The 21911-nt window shown below is 38.1% G+C and overlaps 2 protein-coding genes across 6 annotated transcripts in view; one reads left to right on the plus strand and one right to left on the minus strand.

Annotated features, from left to right (window-relative positions):
* kpna5 (karyopherin alpha 5 (importin alpha 6)) overlaps positions 1-18811 on the minus strand; it is a 31982-nt gene extending 13171 nt beyond the window's left edge. The window contains exons 1-10 of the mRNA XM_052024260.1: positions 18678-18811; positions 12841-12971; positions 12646-12750; positions 12467-12566; positions 7645-7739; positions 4174-4305; positions 3537-3625; positions 1705-1804; positions 701-864; positions 145-223 (exon numbers count right to left, since the gene is read on the minus strand). Coding sequence (XP_051880220.1) covers positions 145-223; positions 701-864; positions 1705-1804; positions 3537-3625; positions 4174-4305; positions 7645-7739; positions 12467-12566; positions 12646-12750; positions 12841-12969 — 993 coding nt within the window. The 5' untranslated portion in view covers positions 12970-12971; positions 18678-18811. The remainder of the gene's footprint in view (positions 1-144; positions 224-700; positions 865-1704; positions 1805-3536; positions 3626-4173; positions 4306-7644; positions 7740-12466; positions 12567-12645; positions 12751-12840; positions 12972-18677) is intronic.
* The window catches only part of zufsp (zinc finger containing ubiquitin peptidase 1), a 38343-nt gene continuing 34416 nt past the window's right edge, over positions 17985-21911 (plus strand). For 2 of the 5 annotated variants that reach the window (XM_052024254.1, XM_052024258.1), the window contains exon 1: positions 19138-19289. The gene's annotated coding sequence lies outside the window, so the exon portion shown is untranslated. Of the gene's footprint in view, positions 18094-18987; positions 19086-19129; positions 19290-21911 lie in introns of those variants that run through there. The other 3 variants (XM_052024255.1, XM_052024257.1, XM_052024253.1) reach the window with 3 other exon arrangements.

Consider the following 21911-nt stretch of genomic DNA (forward strand, 5'->3'; position numbering starts at 1 on the left):
ATTAGTCTAGATCCATCCAGATGTTCTTCAATGCACTTTAAAACTATTTTAGCTTTTATGTTTCCCTTTGCACAATTAGCTTGAAGATAAAAATAACAGCTGAATAAATATAGTGCCCAACTAAAGGGTTGATCTTTCTCTCACCTGTGTTTGGATGTCATCTCCAGTAACTATATTTCCTACAGCTCTCAGTGCAGGGGACACCACCTTATAATCATTATGCCTATTAAAGAAATGCAGCATAAATTTGCATAACATTCATCACCACATGTAAAAGCAAAACAGTTAAAAATTGCTCAGCAAGAATATATGCTTAAACAGATTTGAATATCAAAATCTTTCATGACTAAAAATCATGTAGATAACACAATGAACAGTTATATTAAACTATACATTTACACAAGATTAACATAACTTTAGCCTAATGTAATGACTACTTCTTACTACAGTTATCTGTGATGTGGTCATAAACTCACAATTATCTGCATATAATTCAAGAGCTGAATTTGACAAGTTGTGATTTCGTATGGGGAATAGGGATGTGGGAAGGAGCACATTCGACAATTCATTTTTCAGTGAAAACCAGTCTTATATGATTTAGATAAAAGTACATTTTAGATAGAAAATGAAAGTCAATGAAAATATTAAGGCAGCAAAAACTGAGCAAAGACAATTCAAAAAGCAAAATACAGTTGCTTACATCAAAAGCTCCACTAATCTCCTACAAACTCCTGAATCAATGACTATTTGTATCTTCTCATTGGGTCCATCAGAAAGATAAGAAAGGGCCCAGCAGGCATCAGCCAAAACATCAGGATCACTGCTGAATAACAGTCTCGATAACACATTCAAACAGGGCGATACCTAAAACAGAGTAACATAAATGGTCAGTGAGAGATGTACTGATTAAGCCACAACACAATGGAATAATTTTACTTTGGCTTTAAGTCTATTGAAGAGATTGAGATTCCTTTGACCAATTTAGATCCTGAGTCCGATCTAAAGGATGGCCAATGGGATAAAGGCATAGAACATGAACTTCAAGGAAACAGATTGATTATTTCTGGAAAAATGTGCTGCCTTCATCTTTGAAAATACCAGTAGAAATGTGGAGGCAGTACCCAAATTATACAAGGGTGCCATTCCTGAGAATTGTACACAAGCTGATTTCTCCATAAATCAGAAAATGTCCACTCTTTTGCTACATATATCATAATGCCCTACATATACTTACTATAATTCTTTCACTTCATTGAATATTCACCCTTTCCACAGATCCTGCTGAGTTTGTCAGCATTTTCTGTTTTCATTTCAAATTGAGCATCTGTGGTTTTGATTTTTGTTGTATTATTGATTGCTTCAAGTTATTTAAAATAAATGAATTAACATTTATCTGTGACCCTCCCTACTGAAATGAATGATGGTGCTTCAACTGCATCAGATCTAGCCTGGCACAGGTAGCTTAGGCAGATTCCTCAGCACAAGTGCTGGAAAAAAGCCCTAATTTTGTGCTGCTTCAGTAGACTTCGTTGTCAGAGAATTCTTGTTAAGTACTTTGCATAGCTGACAGTGACTTTGGGACATCTGCATTAGCATGGAAATCTCAAAGTTGCTGTCAGTTTTGTGGGAATATATAATTGCTTTATGGATAAGTCCCAGGCTTTTGTTTGCTCGCATAATTATAATAAACAAGACAAACTATACCTTTTCAAAATCTGGAGGTGGATTTTTGCCCCTGCACAAATTTGACAAAGCCCACACAGCGTTTCTTGTTGTAGTAAGTCGATTGGACTTTGTTAACAACCTGCAGGTAAAATAAAATTAGTTTGCATTAAACAGAAAAAAACTTTAATCAATTCCATTTCGCAAGAGCCACAGCAATGTATAACTATATATTTACTCGAAACGACTTCAATGTATACTGTGTAACATCACTAATCCATTACTTGCATTGAATATGAAATGAAATTACTGTAATAACAGATTTAGAATCATTCTAACATTCATCAAAAGCTGTGCAGCAACTACGTTGTGACGCAAGCTCTCACAGGTTCAAGCCAGTTTGAACCACAACAGGACCAAAAAGCCACCTTTAGTACTTGGATCAATTCAAATTGTTTATACAAAGCCACAAAATAATTCCACCAATAAGGTGGTGGTTCTCCAGGTTGCCACAAGTGCGTCATTTTCTTTGTCAGAATCTACCATAACCACAGTACAAAAATGCAATGTATATAAATGTTTTATACATTACTATTGTGAGTAATGGATCTAACTGTTGGATTTTTCTCAAATAAAAATCACCACAAAAGGTTATGAAAAGAACAAATCAAAAGGTAAATATGGAAAGCAAGGGCATTTGACCAATTTGGGTTTACATCCCCAAATGTTATCTAAAAAAATGAATTGATTGCCACACACCTGAGGGTGGTGGGGCGGGTGTGAGAAGGAAAAGTGCTATATTTAATCTAGCTTCCACTGTTGAGAAGCAGCAGCGAGTTTAAATGCAGAATGCCTCATCCACACATTCTGATTTTAAATGGGCTGGGTACAGAGAAAACAATTTATTTCATGTGGTCTGTAGAAATAAATGGCTTCTTGGTGAAACAAAGGACTGCTCATTCCAAATGTGCTCCTACATAAAATAGTTGCTTTTTACATTTCAAAATTGTTCACCAAATATTCCTTCATGACCAATTTCTTCATCCTAAGTCTGCAGAGCCTGAACATTGATAAAGATGTGACAGAAGATGAGAAGGCAAGCTCCTCTCTATGTCAAATCTAGACTGGTGCCCTAAGCTGCCATTTCATAGCACAGCTTTTTGTCCCTGACTCACATTCAAACAGTTTTGATGAGCAAGACCACTGCCTATTAGTGCAGGAGAACAAGGTGCACTTCTTTCTACACAAACCTAAACAGTTTATACTACAAGAGGGTTGCACTATTGATGTGTCAGAATCAACACATGGCTCTGTAGGATCTCAAGTAAAGAAAATAATCTATGATTAATTCAGCCATGCACTTCCCTTATAGCATTTGCCAGTCTAGTCTCATTTCCTCATACCAAAAAGTTGCTGCAAACATTGCTTCTTGATACTCTAAATAATTTATTTAGATCATGCCTTGACTGATAAAGCTGCAATATTCAAGAATCAGCACCATGCATGGAAAAGTTGTTTACTACTTCATTCCCTCTGGACTGTATTCCCTTGGATATATTACACTGCAACACTACATCAACAACACCCATTACCATTTTGACCACCAAAGGACAAAAGCAGCAATATCCTGAGAACTTGAGTATTCTCAACATGGTACCTTAACCTCAAAACCTGACATTTCTTTATCATTGTGGTGCCAATACTCTGAAATAGATTGCTAAGCTCTATTATGGAAAACACCACCACAACGAAAGTGAATGATGGTTTAGGGGACAAGTCCATCAATCAGCAATAAGGACTAAGTACAACATTGGCAGCAGTGAGAACAATAAATAGCTATGTACATTTTTGATGGTTAACTGCTATAAACTTACTGTAAAAGGGGTGGAAGAATTCCACAGTTTAATACAAAGTTTCGGCATTCAGCATTGTCACCTGCAATATTGCCCAATGCCCAGACTGCCTAGAAGACAATACAACAAAGGCATGTCTACATAAGTGACATTTTCAGTTAGAGTGATTAAAATATTATAAGCTATGGCCATTTCTAATGGAATTACTTCCTTAGTTTCTTTTTAAATATGCTAGATTATGCGATACAGATTCTTCTGGAACAAGTTTAAAATTTGAGGCACACAGTGTTAACATTGTGGGCACCAATAGAAGGATAAATAAACATGACAGATTATGCTGTCCTTGTCTTTTTTTTAAAAGCATGTTTCCTAATGTAAAAAGCAAAATATAACATCTGCTAGATATTACTTTTCCAATGATTAAAAACACTAGTGTTTTAATCCTGAATAGCAGAAATCTTTCAATACTTCAATTTCCTACCTACATGTATGTTCAAATTAACTACAAATTTATGTAATAAAGTTACAAAAAAAATTGGTTTTACTAATCTGTTTTACATTTATATATCAAGTTCAATTCCAGCCATATAGTAAAAGAACCAAAACAAATATCTGAAAATAAAGAAAATTGTACAAGAATTTAGAACAAAGGTAATACCTGCTCCTGCACATCCTCATATTCGGAATTAAGCAGCTGAATGAAAATCGGTACAGCATCAGCTTGTATAACAACTTTAGTATGGAGAAACGTTCCAGAAGCTATGTTTGTTAGAGCCCATGCAGCCTCAAACTGGGGATGTAAAATGGTGCAGGTTAATAATCCGCAGAAAGAAAATCAAAATATTTCTATCATATGAAACTTAAGATACAAGCTTTAGCTTCACTTTCTTTCAGATTACATTTATGGTGTTCAAGGCAGGATAAGCATTTCATTTGAATTATCTGCAACACAATGTAAATGTAAGAATACAAAATCTGTTGCATGAAAACAAATTTCTGAAGAGTACTGGAATTTTAAAGATCTAAATTCTATATTTTGGGTTGAACTGCTCACATGGAATTTAAAAATAAATCAAAGAAAAATTCAGGTTAGTGCAACACACATTGAAAATGCTTGCAACTAAATTGAAGAATGAAAATGCATATGTTTTTGTATACCTACAAGTAGACACGTGGCATATAATAAAAATGATGCTCCAGGCTTTTCCCTAGTGAGGCCCGCTGCTTGTGTTTCCCATTCCCGTACACTTTTTCCAGATCCAGAAGGATAACCTTGCCTGCCAAGATAGCCCTGGAATCAGGCAGTGAAGCCCCAGCGGGTTGCAGGGCCTTGAACAACACAACTGAATCAATGAGACAGGCCTGAACAAATTCAACCAAAGAAACCCTTTTGGTAGCCTTTTACAGCTATCAAAACCCCATGCCCAGCTTTAATGGGCATCAAAGCTGACAAGGTTTTAAAATGTTTCTGCACATCTGATAATCAGAAGCATTCAAAATTTATTAATATTGAATTTCTCTTCAAATTCAAAGGACATTAAAACACAAAGACTTAGAAATGCATCTCAACTTTCCTTTATGCAAAACTGAGCTCATGGATCTTTCACCAGGTCCAAACTGGCAAAGAATCCAAGAACAGATTCTCCAGTGTAATTATTGGGAAATTTCAGCAAACTTCTGATTTGCCTTTAAATTTCATGTTAGAGCTCAGCCAGTAGGTTCAGGACTTTAACCTTCCCACAGGAATCCTAAAATTTACTGGCAAGCCCATTTCTGTATGATGCTTGAAATTCTGCATGGAATCACTAATGAAACTTAGTAAAATCCAGACCACTTTATTCTTAAAAGTTTTATGCTTAGAAGTTTGAGCAATGATGAGAAACCACCTGATGATATTAATCAATAAAGCCACAGAACTAACATTGTACTGCTAACCCTTTCACTTGTTGGTGTAATTTACAATGAAACTATCCATAGCTGAAGACAAGAGACTGCAGATGCTGGAATCTGAAGTAAAAACAAATCTGGAGGAACTCAGCAGTTTAAGAAGGTGTGTGTGTGCGCGCGTGTGCGTAGAAGGGGGGAAGAAAGAGGAACTATTAATGATGCAGGGTTTCAACCCAAAACATCGTCAATTCCATTCCTCACTCCACCCCCACAGATCCTCCTCAGCCCACCGAGTTCCTCCAGCAGATTGTCCGTTTATCTATAGCTGATTTTTTCCCCCCATTCAAATAGCTAAAGTTGACCTTTAAGTTTACTTTAAAAAAATAATGTACACTTGTTTTCTCCATTCAAATACTTGGGATGGGTTTCATAAATAACTAAGGTGAAGTAACTTAAAAGCTTTCATTTGGTTTTCCTATATTTGTAAGTTTCATTACCATTATAAAATAGAAAAGCTGTGACAGTCACTGGCTGAGAAAAATCCATGTTTTTTTAAACAAAGCAGATCATATTTGATAAATTTGAAATTATATGGTTTGCTCTGAATGTTACATGAGTTCAGACAACATCTCATCTGCAGTAGTGAAAACCTGTACTCCATATCCATGCCTTTAGCCAAGTATTCCATTCATATTTACACAATACAAAAAAATTGCTTAGAAGTGCCCTGTCCATAAATCCAAGCCCCACAAATCCAAAACCCACTTACTATCAACATGAAGGAATATCTCATGATGCTATTAAGTGGCATTTACTGACCAATGTCCAGTCTGTGTTTCTCCAGGACTACTTGGCTCTGGACCTTAAAACCTTGGGCCAAACACACACAAGAACTGCATTCCAGAGATGAAACGAGTGACTGCCCTTGACATGGAATCAATGGAAATCAAGGGACAAGCACTCCACACAGCAAAAGGAAGTTAGCTGCAGTTTGAGGTCATTCATCACAACCCAAGGACACTACAGTAAGAATTCCTGAGGATGGTGTCCTTGACTGCCATTGTGCACTACTTTAATGAGCTTCCTTGTCATAAGGTGTTCACTGATGGATGTGAATGTGTGGTCTATAATTAGGATATGGGGTAAAGAGTTAGAAATGAGACAAGTAGGAATTTCGTCACAGGGGATGATGAATGAGTGGAATTCTCTAGCACAGAAAACACTGCAGCCCAAATCAGTGAATACACTTAAGTAGATGGATTTCTACACATTGAAAACTTCAAGGAATACAGGAAGAGAGCAGGAATATGATTTTGAGATAGAGGACCAGTGAATGGCAGAGTAAGCTCAACAGGCTGAATGACTTGCTCCTAGTTTAGTTTATTAGTTATTATTGTCACAAGTAACGAGATATAGTGAAGAACTTGTTTGCATGCCACCTAGGCAGATCATGCCATATACAATTACATTGAGATAGTAAAAAAGATGCACAATATATAGTGTAACAGCTACAGAGAAAATGCAGCGCAGGTAAACAAATAAAGTGTAAAGGCCACGACAAAGTAGATTGGGAAATCTGGGATTCATCTTCAACATACAAGAGATCTGTTCAAGAGTCTGAAAACAGCAGGATAGAGGCTGTCCTTGTGTACCCAATTCTCTATGTTTCTATGTCTACATCCATGCTTGCATACCACAAGATCTAGACAACATTTGGGCAAGGACTGATAACTGGCAGGTATATAGACACTCTTGACACTCAACACCGCTGTATCGTCACTTCTGCCACAAATCAACATCTTGGAGTCCCTACTAAATGGAAACTCAATTGGACCAGCCAAAATACAGTGGCTGCAAAAGCAGGTCAGAGACTAGTCTTCTGCAGTAAGGACCTGACCTCCCAACATCTGAAAATCTTTCCATTGTCAACAAAACAAATCAAACATTCTTCACTGCCCTGTATGCATATAGCTTCAACAATGGTTACCAAAAACTTAAAACCATCCAGGACAAGTCCATTTGAATAATAACCATGCACATTTAGCTCACTAAACTGGCAGGAGGTATTAAGATATAGTTGACCTGTCTGCAAAACAGGATGTACAAAATTTATGATATTACTTGTAATAATAAATGCACTCTCATGCAGCAGACTCAATAGTTCCATTCATGTGCCACATGGGACAGCATCAAGACAATAACTGGTAAAGGAAACAAATTTTGCATTTCAAAATATACTCACTTGGAGGGTAAAATTCTCATTCCGTTTCAAAAATTCCACAAGTCTTGGCACAATGCCAGGTGTATTTATAACCTCATCTATGGGAGGATTAGGCTCTAGAGAAAAATTACAAAATATCGAAAATTAAAATCTTGCTACTGCATCTTTCCACAATTTCAATTATTCTGTTTTGCAACTGATAGATCACAAATGTCAAATAAATAAAACATTTCTACATATTTGAAGAATAAACCTATTCAATGCCTTAAGCAATGAATTTATCTTGAAAGAATGACAGAATAATATATACAATTACAACATAGGAATCCTCATACCATATTGTATACGCATTAAAATCCATATATTGTACAATGGAACTAAGGCTTCTGTGAATCAAAAGTAAGTGGCCATTTCGAGCAATGGTCAAGAAAACTCAAAAACCCTTGCAAGCCATACAATTAGGGATCGACAATAAGTGCTGGCCTTGTCACTGACAATAGATCTTAAAAAAATGATTAAAGCGCACTAATGAAACAATTCAATGTCAAAAACGAGCTAAGATTTTATTGCTACATTTAGGGTTACATCTTAAATTTGCATAATCCACCTAGTGTATGGGAGAACTGTCCAATTACTATACAGAATGCTGTTTCCTCCATTATGGTACAGAAGAAGGTTTATGACAAATGTCAGGTACTGAAGGCCAGCTGGAAAATGCAAGGATAAACTGAAAAAGGATACAAGTAGGAAAGGACAGCATAAGAAAAAGCAGCTATTTCTGGAAAGAAAATGGAGGCTTTCATAAACATGAAAAGAATAATTAAAAGAATGGAGGGAAACAATATGTTTGAGATACTTAATGAGGATGAAGTTAGCGGGACAATGAGTTAGGACTGGGACAAGTAAGAGCCAAGAAAAAAAATAGATGGAAAAGAAGTGGATAAATAGGTTAGGAAAACTAGTAATCAACTGGTCCCAGGTGCATCCTGGGATGCCAAGGGAAACTAAGATTTCAAGCTGCCCAGGATATGGAGAAGTTCCAGATAGTGGTAATCAGATCTTTGCTCTGACTAGAGATATGTAGTGAGATCTCCCAGATTTAGTCAAGTGGACTATTGTACATTCTATAAAACAAGAAAAGCAATGGATATCCAAGTCCGAGTCAGTGTAAAATTTTGAAAATGAAGTAACGTTTTACAGAATGGTTGCTGACTTCAGAAAGACAAAGAACACAAAATAATAACTGTAGGCCATAAAGGTCCATTAGTCTGCTTTGTTATTCAATTAAATCATTTCACCTGCTTCTGCCCACCCACCCCATTACCATATCAAATAGTCTCCAAAAATTCATCTCAGCCTTGAATACATCTAACTAAACATGCAAAACCCAAAGAAAGACAACTCCGAGTGAAAAAGCATCTCATCACCTTCTATTTAACAAGAGATAATTGCTAATCCTGCTTAATCTCTCCTCTGAGAACTATCCCTGCAACCCAGGAATCAATCTAGTGAACCAAGGCAAGTAAACTGGACAAATACTGCCTAACTTGCATGTTAGGCACCTTTGTTAGAGGGTGAAACATTCTGAAGGGCATCAACATGAGAGTAACCATGTTTCTCTCTCTCTCCATAGATACTGTACATCATTGCAAAGATGAAGAGACTAAAATTGAACATGGCTGAAGACCTCACCAAAACTTTGTAGTGCATTGTTATTTTTGCACCTTCTCAGCAATGAAGGCAAAACATAAATTTGTTTCAATTGTTTGTTGCACATATTTGCATAGTTAAGTTTCATGAATCCACACATAATGCCTTCATACCACATTTAGTCACCATTTAATAAGTGTTCTTCTACTCAGAAAAGTCACTTTTCTTGGAGGAATATTTCATTAAAAATCTACAAGAATTGTGAAATACATCTTCAATTGTTTATCTAACAAGAAACCTTTCAATTCCACAATCTATGTTAAACAATTTGCCCCCACTGCTACAAATTTAAAACTCTCATTTGAATGAATAATGTCCCTCCAAAGTGGGAACTTTTATTATGACCACGTTTGTTAGAGATCTGTTATAATAAGGCTACTAACCAATCCTATCATTGCACAAAATCAAATCAGTCTGTTCCCTGGGTTGGTTCTATGTATTGTTTCAAGAAGCTGTCCCAAAAGCATATATTAAACTCATACTCCAAACTCCTTTTACAAATTTGATTTCCCTAGCCTGCATGAAATGTGGACACAAGTGGCAAATGAAATTTGATGCGAATCAGGAAAAACAAAATGGAGAGCATCTAAAAGCAAAGTACTACAGAAGCTGGAACTCTAAAAATAAAAACAGTAGAGGCCAAAATGCACTAGCCAAACAGCATCTGCAAGGAAATACAGAATTAACCTTTCAGGTAGACAGCTTGAAGCATTAACTCTTTCACCATCCATGACTGCTTCAAGTATCTCCAGCATTGTTTTTTTATTGGAGAGTCAGAACACAATCTAAGTGGCTACTTTTTCTTACCAGAACACCAGAGGAAAGGGAGCAGAGGACAAACATCTCCTCATCCTTTAAGACGGCAGGGAAAGTTGAGAAGGCAATTAAGGATATGTATGGGATATTTTATAAATTAGAGGCATTGATCACAAAACCAAAACATTAGAAACATTTAAAATTTACTGATAAGTCCTCAGCTGGAGTTTTACATGCACTGCCAGGTTTCACATTAAGAATGGTTAGCCAGGCTATGGAGAAGTTACTGAGGAGATTTAACTGTGATAATCAGAGACGTATAATTTCATCTATGTGGAGAAATTGAAGCTGAAATTGCTCTTAGACCAAATAGCTGACAGCCACTTTTGATATTCAAAACTGAGGTTAATAAATTTTTCCTACTTGCTCTATTACCTGAGATTGCAGATTTAAACTAATCACCAAGAGAGGGAAATGAAAAGAAATTAATGCATACAGAAGTTAATGACCTGGAACTCACTTCCTGGAAAGGTGATGGAATCAAACTGTAAATGAACTTTAAAAAGAAAATGGATCTGTATTTGAAGAAAAAAAATGAACATAGAGTTGCGAGGGAAAGGAACGAGAAGAATAAATTGTCTTGCTCTTTCAAAGACCTAACTTCAGGATAGACTTGCACTGTGTGGGATTCTGTAAGGGTGGTAAAATCTGCTGTACAGCATCATCTAGTGGCTAGAATATAATTGTGTACATTAACTGGAGAATCAGCAAGTGAATAGTGCTCACCACAGACCTCAAAACAATGAATCAACTCTGGTGATCCTCCCAGTGCAAATGCAGAAACCACTTGGAGGATTCTCATAGGTAGATAAGTATCACTCAAGTATGTTAGGTAGATAAATTATGTACCCCCCGCCCCAACAACCGAAATTATGTAATAAATATTCAAAGCTTAAAATACTTTAAATATTAGAAAAAGTTTTGAACACTTTAAAAAACTATATTAGAAATTGAAACTTGGAAGATTTGCTATATTTTAAAAAATAACCAAATAGTCAAGTCATTCCCTTCCATTCAAAGGAACACCACTTGCACCCCATATGCAGAATTCTCTGCTAAGTGGATAATGCAAGTGTAAGACAATTAATTCAAATTCACTCTGTTCCTGAACCCCACTGAGGAATTCAAGGTCAGAATGCAACCTGCTGACCAGCTGTCAGTGTAAAAACATTTCTGAATTGTGCATGTACATCTGCAGTTGCTGTCACATACGAGAAATCCTACAGCTGCCATTGCATATTCAAACATGCCCAGACTGCTGTTCATTATGTAGTGCAATAATAGTGAGCACTGACAATTTGCCATTACCACCCTTCAAAATTTGATCTTGTACATTTGAATCAAGTCACCTCTCACTCTTCAAAAAAAACTTCAGCATATATAAAGCATAGCTGTCCAACCTTCTCATGAGACAACCATCTCCCATTCCACATAGTACTCTAATAAATTTTCTCTGAACAGCTTACAACATGTTAAGATGAGCACAATTTACAGTACTCGAAATGTGGTCTCACCAACATTCTACCTTACTCAAGAATGATCTCCTTTCTTCTGTATTTAATTCTCCTAATAAATGATAACATTGTTAGCTTTAAGGACTAGCTATCCTTCCATCCTCACCTTTTGTTAATCAAACAAAGATCCCTCTGCATCTCAGAGCTCTATATTCTGTCACCATTTAGATAGCATTTTTTCTACCAAAATGGACAATTCCACATTTTCCCATATCATACTCCAATCATCAATTCTTCATCCACTCCCTTAACCCATCTATATCCCCTTGTAGCCTCATGTCCTCTGCACTACTTACTTTCCCATCTTTGTATCATCATGTTTAGAAACCATACCTTCATCTAAGTCATTTACATAAATTTTAACAAACTGAAGAGCCAGCATTGATCCATGTGATACAACACTCATTACATCTTCCAAAGAGACATTTCCTGTCAGCCATCCAATTTTCTATCCATATCAATATATTATCGCCGACACAACATGCGTTCTGAAACATTGTATTGACTCTTACATTGACTCATTCTAAAACATTGTATTTTGTTAGTTAACTGTACCAGAGGACATGTTTAAGACTTGGGCATGTAATGCCCCAGCCACTAATGGGATTTATGTCCAAAAGGCTCTGCAGCTGCACAAAGCCTCTCCCTTGAGGACAGGACCAACTTTATGTAGAAAATTGATCCTGATAAATCTGAACCAGGCAAGCAGACACTTTTCTCAAGGGCTGGTATCAATTACATGCACCTCACTACAAAATCCAGCTCAGAGTAATATGATTTCTCCACAAAACACAGATTCTTACCTTTTGAAAGTAATTTCCGAAACTTCTGCGTGGCTGCAAGCTGCTGATCTGGATCTTCTGAAAAGATCATCTGTACCATTTCTACTGTGATTACACCTTCCTAGGAATGCATAAGTGTTTTACTATTTTTAGTTCAAAATTATATCAAGAACAAAAATATTCTAATTCCTTTCACTTACCCCTGGCATAGATACCACAGTTGAACTTATATCAGGATCCTGAATGGGGCTTTCAAACATGACATCATCATCTCCAGGAACAGCCACATTTCTGCGTTTGAACAACTAGAGTATTAACCAGAAAAGCAAACTATTAGATGTAAAATGTGAATAAGCCTCTACATAAGTATTTTCAAAGCTTTCTTCCTTACGCACCTGCTCTTCCCTTTTCTGTTTTCGTAATTGAATTCCCTCTTCCTCTCGTCGCCTTCGCATTTCTTGAGTGTTTAATGCTTTGTTCTTGTAGCTTCGCATTCTGTAATTGTCTTTCACTGGGCTTGCCATGTCTGTAATGAAACATCCCCCAAATTATCAAACAACAGTTAACACCACAGTGTGGAAAAGGAAGAAAACCAGAACCAACTGCTTTCCCCTCAAACAGAAGGACAAACCTACTTTATATAAAGTTTAGTTCAACAAATTCTATTGAGGTACAAATATCAAATCCACGTATTCATTACCTGAAGCATTTATTCTTGCAAGTTTTGGATTTTTTTAAAAAAGATTTCAGACCTTTGTAATCATTTCCTTTATGTTAACAAATGAAACCCACACATAATAGGATTAGTTTTTTGCCTGACATTTTCCCAGTATCTGAACTTTCTAATCTGTATAATGATTTAAGCAAAATCAATAACAATTGCATTTCACAGAAAATGTACTTAAATTTATACAGTGAATTTGTTTAATACTTTAATGAAGTAGTACTTCATTCTGGACTCTAATTGCTCTAACGCCTTGACTTCAGCTAGACTTTTCAGTTCAACAAACAAAATCTTAATCTTGAGGATTTTGGAAAAATCCAATTTATTTCAAATACTTTTGGAAAAACCAAATTGTTATTTCATGAACTCTCCCTTTTTAAACTATTTTTAAAAAATTGTGGAATAATTGAAAAATATTTGAAATGAAGAAACCTAGTGTACATTGAAGCAACTTTTGTTTACAGAAATAACTGTTTAAGGCTGTAAAAGATAGAACAATCACTGAGAATACACCTAATTTTTTGATATGAACAAAGAATGAAACTCAAAAATGGGCATTACTGCCCACAATTTTCAGGACAGAGACAGCAAACTGCTAGAAAAAGCAGAGGTAGGGCTGATTAGGGATCAAAACAGGCCTACTCAGAGACAGATGGCAAGTCCAAGGTACCATTCAAGTACTTGGCATCATCTTCACTGTGGATGAGTGAAAGAGATAGCTCAGATGATGCAAGGTTTAAAAAGGGAAGCTTCAGAAAAGCTTGCAGTACAAAGTAGATAAGTCACCAGGTCTAGATGGAATGCATCCTACATTGTTGAGGAAAGCGAAAGTGTAAATTGGAGATATGGGCCAAAATCTTTAATGTTCCTTAGTTATGAGGATAGTGCCAGAGGAAAATTACAAACTTTATACCCATATCCTTAAAACAGGACAGTAATGTTAAACCCTACTCCTAAAGGCAGTTTAATCTCTACATGAGAAAGCTTTTAGAAATAAAAATCTGGATAAAATTAATAATGTCTTTATTAATGGAAACCAGGGAAGCTTTATAAAAGGCTAATGTTTATTCAACTGAAGTTTTTCTTTTGCTGATGACAGAATATTAATAAGGGCCCCCTTGCTAAATGGTACAAGGACTTAGCCATTTGATAAAATGCCACAAAATAGACTACGGTCAAGAACTTTGCTTAGGAATAAAAAATGGACTAGAGGAAGGTATCCCCAATTCTGAATCTCTTCTCCCATTGATATTGCATTTTACCTGTATCTCACTGGTCACACCAATTCACTGTACTCAGAGCACAAGAGTCCTTTAAGATGTTCACATCATGAACGCATCCTCAAAATACAGCGAGGAAGGAGGGCAGCATTTTGGTACAGCTAGTATCCCCTATCCATAATTTTTAATCAATAACAATATTGACTAATCACTAGGACTCTGCACATATTTCCATTTGTCAGCTCTGCCTTGACTCTGCCAGTTATCTACTTCATCCCAAAAAAAAGTACCTTCTGAATGTGTCAAGGATGCGAACTTTGACGCATAGCCAATAGTTACAGAATTAAATAAATACCCTAACAGTCCCAGTAGGACACATGATGTGTTACAACTGGGAACGTCGATGTTGATGGAGATTATTGAAATCTACATCTGCAGCAAGTGTCTGCATCTTGAGGACCTTTGACTCAGGGGAGTCTGAGATTCAGGCATTGATGCATCAGGGAAGGATGTGTTACCTGGATACTCGATCATGGTGTAATGACATTCCCTAGATTATGTACTATAGAACTGACTAGTCAAGAGGAACAGAAGGGGTTGACTACCGCCTGTGCCAATGAAAGCAGAGCTTACAGAGGTGGATAAGTAAACTGACCACAGCATTATGCTACATGGGGCCATTCAAATTTGGATAGGGACAAAGAAAGAATGTTGTGGTTATAGGTGACAGAATGATTATGCAGATAGATACAGTTCCCTGCAGCTGCGAGCAATAATCCTGAAAATTGTGTTACCTGCCTAGTGCAAGAACACGTCTCTGTAGTGTAGAGGAATAGAGAACAAGGGGAAGAGCTACTTGTTGTGGTCCATGTGGGAATTAATGTCCTGGGCAAGATAAAGGTGGCATTAATGCTCAAGAAATAAGAGCAGCTCAGTTCCACATTAAAAAGGACAAAGGCAATAACCTCCAGATTATTTTTTGGGCCATGTGCAATTAAGCACATGGTAAACCACATCAGATTCAAAGACTAATATGGGAGAAATGGGTTTTAATTCAAGGGGGACTGGGACTAGCAGTGGGGAAGAGAGTGAGCTGTACTGTTGGTATCAGCTTCACTTGAATCAAACTGGGATCACGATCTACCAAATCAAATAACTGGAGCTGCAAATTCAACTTTAAGTACTGAAGGGAAATTTAGAAACTTTAGAACCTTTGAAAATAAGGCTATCAACTTCTTGAGCCTGCTACATCATTCAATATCATAGATATCTAATCCTACTCCCAACACCACTTTCTGCTCTCCATGCACCCCTTGACTCTTGTACTTCAAATATCAATCCATCTCCACCTTTGATATATGCAATGATTCCACCTCCATAGGTCTTAAAGAAATTCCCCCTCACCTTCATTTTAAATGGGCAATGACTTATCCTGAAATTGTGAACCCTAGATACTCTCTCTGGCAGAATGGCCTCCAATCATCCATTCTGTTGATCGCTCTCAGAATCTTGTTTCATTATCATGTCATTTTTATAAATGCCAATGAGAACAGGCCCAACCCATCTTCATCACAGGAATCAATCTTATGAACTTTCTGTGCACTGCTTCCCAAAGCAAGTATATCTTTAAATACAGAGAACAAAACTATATACAACTAAATACTACTACAACTACAGGATCCTGCAATGATACACCAAAAAAAACTTTCCTACTTGTATACTCCATATCCCATGTCAAAGGCCAACAGTCCATTAAGCCTCCTAATTACGTGCTATAGCTGCATACTACCCCTTTGTTTCATACACCAGGACATTCAGATCCCTTGGTACTGCAACAAAATATCACTTCAGTTCAATAATAATTTGCTCTTTTCATCCTTCCAAAGTAGATAACATTACATCCCCATTTTATATTCCATCTCCCAACTTCTTGTCCACTCACTTAAGCTATACACCATTGCAAGCTCTATAACCTGGCACTGTCAGGAAGAGCAATGGATGCATACGTAAAAGTATACCTCCTATTACAGTCCGAATAGTAAAAAAGGAAAAGTTAAAGGCTCTTTATCCAAATACATACAGCATTCATAATAAAATATATAAATGGCATAAAAGCATGTAATCTTTGTGGTTGCAAAGTGACCAAGTTTGGGAATTAAACATTCCAAAATATTCCTCTTATGAAAAAATACACAAAATGGAAAAGGAGGCAAGTAGCTGTAACGTTAAGGAATGGGGTTAAGGTGGACAGAATGCAATATTGAGGGATTTAGAATAAGTTAACAGATAGGAAATGGTAGAAATAAATGGGAACTTGCAACCATTGGGATGCCACAGGAAATTGGTGCTGAGGCCCCAGCTGTTAACAACCTATTTCAATGATTTTGATGAGGACATCAAGGGTAATGTATTTACTGATGACGCAAAGATAAATGGCAGAGTTTGATGCAAGATGCAGAGAGGTGCTTTATGCATAGAAACAGGTTAAGTGAGTAAGTATGTGCATGGCAGAAGAATTAGCGTGCAACAAAAGGAAGTTCATTCTCTTTGGTAGAAAAGAAGGTTCAATAGAGAAATACTGAAAAATGTTGATTTTCAGAGGGACCCGAGTGTCCTTGTACATAAATCTTTAGAAGTTAACATACAGGAATGACAAGCAATCAGGAAGTTAAACAGTGTATTGGCTTTTACTGCACGATGATATCTTGTTCCAATTATATAGAGCTCTAGTGAGATCACATCTGGAAAATGGCCCCATCGAAGGAACAATGTGCTCGCAATAGAGGTACCAGACTAATTCTTAGCATGACAGATTTGTTGTTAGGTTACATAAACATTGAAAAATGAGAGAAGATCTCATAAAATTACAAATTCTTAAAAAACCTGACAGGATAGATGCCAAGTTGATATTTATTCTCAATAGGGTGTCTAGAACCATGGATTAGTCTCAAGACATCTGCTATATAGGTCTGAGAGCAAGTTTCTTAACCCAGAGAGTAGCAAATTCTTGGAATTTTCTATCCAAGGAGTTGTGGAGGCTCACTGACAAAACAAGAGATCAACAGAATTTTAGATATTATGAGCATCAATGGATATGGGGTAAGTGCAGTAAAATGCCAAGATAAAAGATCAGCCAGAATCTTACTGAGTGGCAAAACAGGCACAATAGGCTGAAAGGCCTTCTCTTGCCTTAGGTTATCTTAATGTTGTCTTTGTTAAAACAGGCAGTATTCTTAAACCCCCAACTCATCAGAAGATAAAATATTTAGCCCACTATTCATTATCAATGGTCTATGTTCTGGCCTCAGCTATTCTGTCCTCATGTTCTCTTCAAAAACTATCTTCAATAAAATTAACTTTTTAAAATTAGTATGTTTAGTTCCCTCAAAAAAATACTATCCTAGCATCCTTAGCAATGTCTAGACAGATTTCCAGTTCTTTGCATTACTAGCATATTCTCTTTTCATTTATTAACAGGTTTTAATACGTTCCTAATCATAACATTTTCGGGGCTTAATTCTATCAACAGCAGTGACTGAATCTCATCCAGATTATGCGCGCACGTTTCTGTAATTTAGATCTGCGCAGTCTTGAACTTTTATCAATTTACTGTCCATGTACATCCCGCGGGAAAGGTGACAACTGAGTAGTAACGTGGACGACTAGTCAAAAACAAAAGTGGGTCACCGGACCTCAAAACAAAGGTAAGAGGAAAGACGCAGAAAAGGGGTGAAATACCCCGCAACCCTAACCATTCAAAGGCCAGGACGGTGGATTCTCAGCGCCGACAGGAGGCCGCAGGAGTGACCACACCCATAACTCCAACACCAGCCCTCCACCTCGAACACCCATTCACCCACCGCACGTATACCGACCCTCCCTCCCCAAGCACAGACTCCAAACCAGAGCAGGAAAGCGGCAGATCACCGCACTAAAAACACACACACGTACCAAGCCCAAATTTGCGCAGTTCCAGCACCACCCGGTGACTCCCCCCAGACCCACCACCCAAAACACACACACACACACAGAACGGGAAGGATATCAGGGGAGAATCCCCTGTCTCCTCCCTCCTTCCCCTCCCACCCCAGAGTCCGCGCAGGACGAGGCCCAAGCCCGGACAGGCGGCCCGGATCCATTCCCCGAGGGGCCCAGCGCGCACGGCCGCCCGACGGCTCCCTCCGCACGACAACTCGCTTTCGCTTTCGGTGAAGGGCGGAGACACGAGTCAGTAGAGAGCAGGCCGTGCTATGCGCGGCGCGGCACGGCAGCGGAGAGCAGGCCCCACCTGGAGTCTGCAGCGCTCGGCTGTCAGTTACTGCGGGCGGACAAAATGGCGCAGGCGGCAGCGGCGGGCCGGCGGTTACCCTCACTCTCCCATCAGGCGCCTCGCCGCCCTCCCCTCTACGCCTGCGCGCCGCCTCACGCAAAAATTCCGTCAACTTGCTTAATATTTTAAAAAAAATATTTTCCCCTACTTCTGTACATGGGAAACAGAGTAGGTACAGTTAACGCAATAAGAATTATCATACGCTACGTTGTCCCGACTGTTGTAATAAAATAATTCCGATTTAAAAGAACATATCGGAAGTCGTTGTGGTTTTTGGGGGTCATTTTCGGTGTAACACAGATGTGAATAAGCTCTATCACCAAACGGGACGGCGATTGTACGCATGAGCGCTGGGTGTAGTTTGAGGTGAGCGGACGAGATTAAACGTAACATCGGAAGTAATGTACATTATGGGAATTGGAGGGATTGAGTGGACTGTTGTTCAAGGCTTGCTGTGGTAGTTCTGGCCCTGACAGGGATTCTTTAGGTGAATGGTGGAGCATAGTGACAGATGTAAAACTTTGAGCTCACGAAGCTTCTGTTGTGGTACTGAGACGGCGGTTACTGGTGGTGAGCTCACTCTCTTCTGATTTCACCCTACCTCCCCCTTCCACCTAACTCCACTTTCTTCGAGATCGACCTTCTAGTGCACGCTCTTTTCCTCTTGAAATTATAAACTCGGACGGAGCAACAAGGAGGGGTGTAACGAAAGAGTAATCGGACTTTCTGTAAAATCAATTTCTGTAAATGAAAATGAAAGCAAAACTGCTGGGAATGGAAGATCCGTCGTCAGAACTAGGAAGGAGAGAAACAAAGTTAGTTTCAAGTGGCAGAGACGATGGGGGAGGGGTGGAAAGGAAAAAGGGAGAGATTGGGCAGGGTGGGCTTGTTCTTTCTGGAGTGAAGGAGGCTGCGGGAAGACCTGATAGGGCTATATAAAATTATAAGAAGCATAGATAGGGTAGATAGTCAGAATCTTTTTCCCATGGTAGGGGTATAAAGAACAGGGAGCAAAGCTCTCTAGTGGAGATATGCTGTTAATGAAGCCATCTGATAGGTTAATGGCGGCAGTCAGAAAGGGGGAGGAAGTGGCAGGTGAGTGGGGGAAGTGGGAAAAGGGAGAATGAGAGAAAGCGAAAGGTCCTGTAAAACCTGTGAAATGCAGGTCAGAGCAGTAGGAAATGTAGAATAGGTCAGACAGTGTTGGTGGACAGAGAAGAACTGAGTTAATGATACAGAAGGATAACCTATAGCAAAACTGCAAACAGAAAATGTTGACAATGAAAGTTGGTGGTTGTGTGGATAGCAAGCAAGGTTCTCAAAGTCTATGCCAGGATATAGATTAAATGGAAAATTGGATGGAGTTTTAGCAGAGGGAACAGTTCTGACAGGTGCAAGGTGATGCATTTTGGAGAATCAAATAGGGGATAGGACATGTGCAGTAATTGGTCAGGCAGAGTTTTGAACCCTGTGCCCAGCTCTTAACATGGAGGACCAGGATGGCTATTTTGTCTGTCCCTCCTCCTCTGATCAATCTAGCATGGTTGAACTTGGCAGGAGTAAAAGGTGTTGCCAATGCAAACTCTGGGGATCACTTGAGCATGCAAGCTATCCTGCCACGGCACAAAGATTGGGAGAGGGGCAAAATTTAATGAGGGTGGACACATATTGCAAGTAAGAGCAATGGAAGCATGCACACTCTAATAATAGTGTTATCAATGGTGAAGTTGACGATGGTACTTGATGAATGTAATGTTTAATGTATCCATGCCATGCAGTGTAAAAACTAACAAAGCTCATATTAGATAATGAAAGGAATTCCAAGGAAGTCAACACCAAATTGTTATATTTTTGAGCAGTTTGATCTGATTAATTTGGAGCCTGGAAGCTAAACCTACAAAGCCAATATACTTCAGTATATTTATTGTGTGACTGGCATACTTGTTGTGTGATGCTCTTAATTTGCTCCCATGCTTCATCATAGTTTACAAATTCAAAATGCTTGACTGGACGTATTTTAAGTATTTCAATTTCACACTAATTTCCTAGCAGAAAGTTATAATTGTTCCTGGTTCTGAGTTATTTTATGTTGAAAATTCAAATCTAGATCATATTTCTGGAATATGTTTTCTGTACTATAATATTTGTATACCCACATTCTTTCTTGGTGTACATAATTTTTAAAAAATGATTGTCAGATTTTGAGAATCTAGTCTACAATCTTATTGTTCCCAACTTTTTAATCCTGTCCTTGAAATGATAACTTGGCAGACTTTCTGTATTTCTGTTGCTCGTCTGTGCAGGATCAGACTACAGGTGTATAAATGCTTTGCTCTACATAATCCCATGCAAAAGGATGGTGAGATGATAGAATTAATCTTTGGAAATATCATATTAAAAATTGATGTTAAGTACATGTTTTCAGGTGGGATGGGTGGATTCGAAGGGTGGCAGCAGAGGTGGGGTGGTTGGGATTCTGTATATTGAGCACTCCTGTGATGAGCTGCATCAGTTTCAGCTGAAATCTCTCTCTTCTAATTCTGATTAATGGTCATTGACCTCAAACATTTACTCTGTTTCTCTCCCAATGGAGGTCTCACATACGCTGATCAACTCCCCCTTAACCTCTTTTTGCCATTAACCTTTGCTCAGGGATAATTTACCATAGTCAATTAACCTACTAGCGCATCCTTGAGATGTTGGAGGAAACTGTAAGGTACCCCCGGAATGTGCCATCAGCACCTGAGGTCAAGATCAAAACCAGATCTCTGAAGCTGTGAGGCAGCAGTAGTAACTGTTGCACCATTGTGCCTCCCTGACTTGCTGAGTATTTCCAACACTTACAGCAGGTACAGTTTTTCACTGTACCTCGGTACAAGTGACAATAATAAACCAATACCAATACCACTTTCTTATTTCCGTTTTCACCTTCACTGGGAAACTTGGGATGAGAAATTAATACAAATCTGCCAATGTTATCTGCATCCTAGGTGACGTGCATTGTGCTTTAGAAAGTCTGTCTAATCATTACAAAACTAAGAAGAATTGTATTTTAAGAATCAAAATCATGGTATTGTTGTGAATGAGACCAAATGATACTGGAGAAATAGTTATGCCTTTTTTCAGTATCAATATGAGCAATTGCAAAGGAGATCAAATACTAGGTATATTATATCGCTTTGACACACTGGC

Source organism: Pristis pectinata, chromosome 10, assembly GCF_009764475.1.
Source record: "Pristis pectinata isolate sPriPec2 chromosome 10, sPriPec2.1.pri, whole genome shotgun sequence".
NCBI lineage: Eukaryota > Metazoa > Chordata > Chondrichthyes > Rhinopristiformes > Pristidae > Pristis > Pristis pectinata.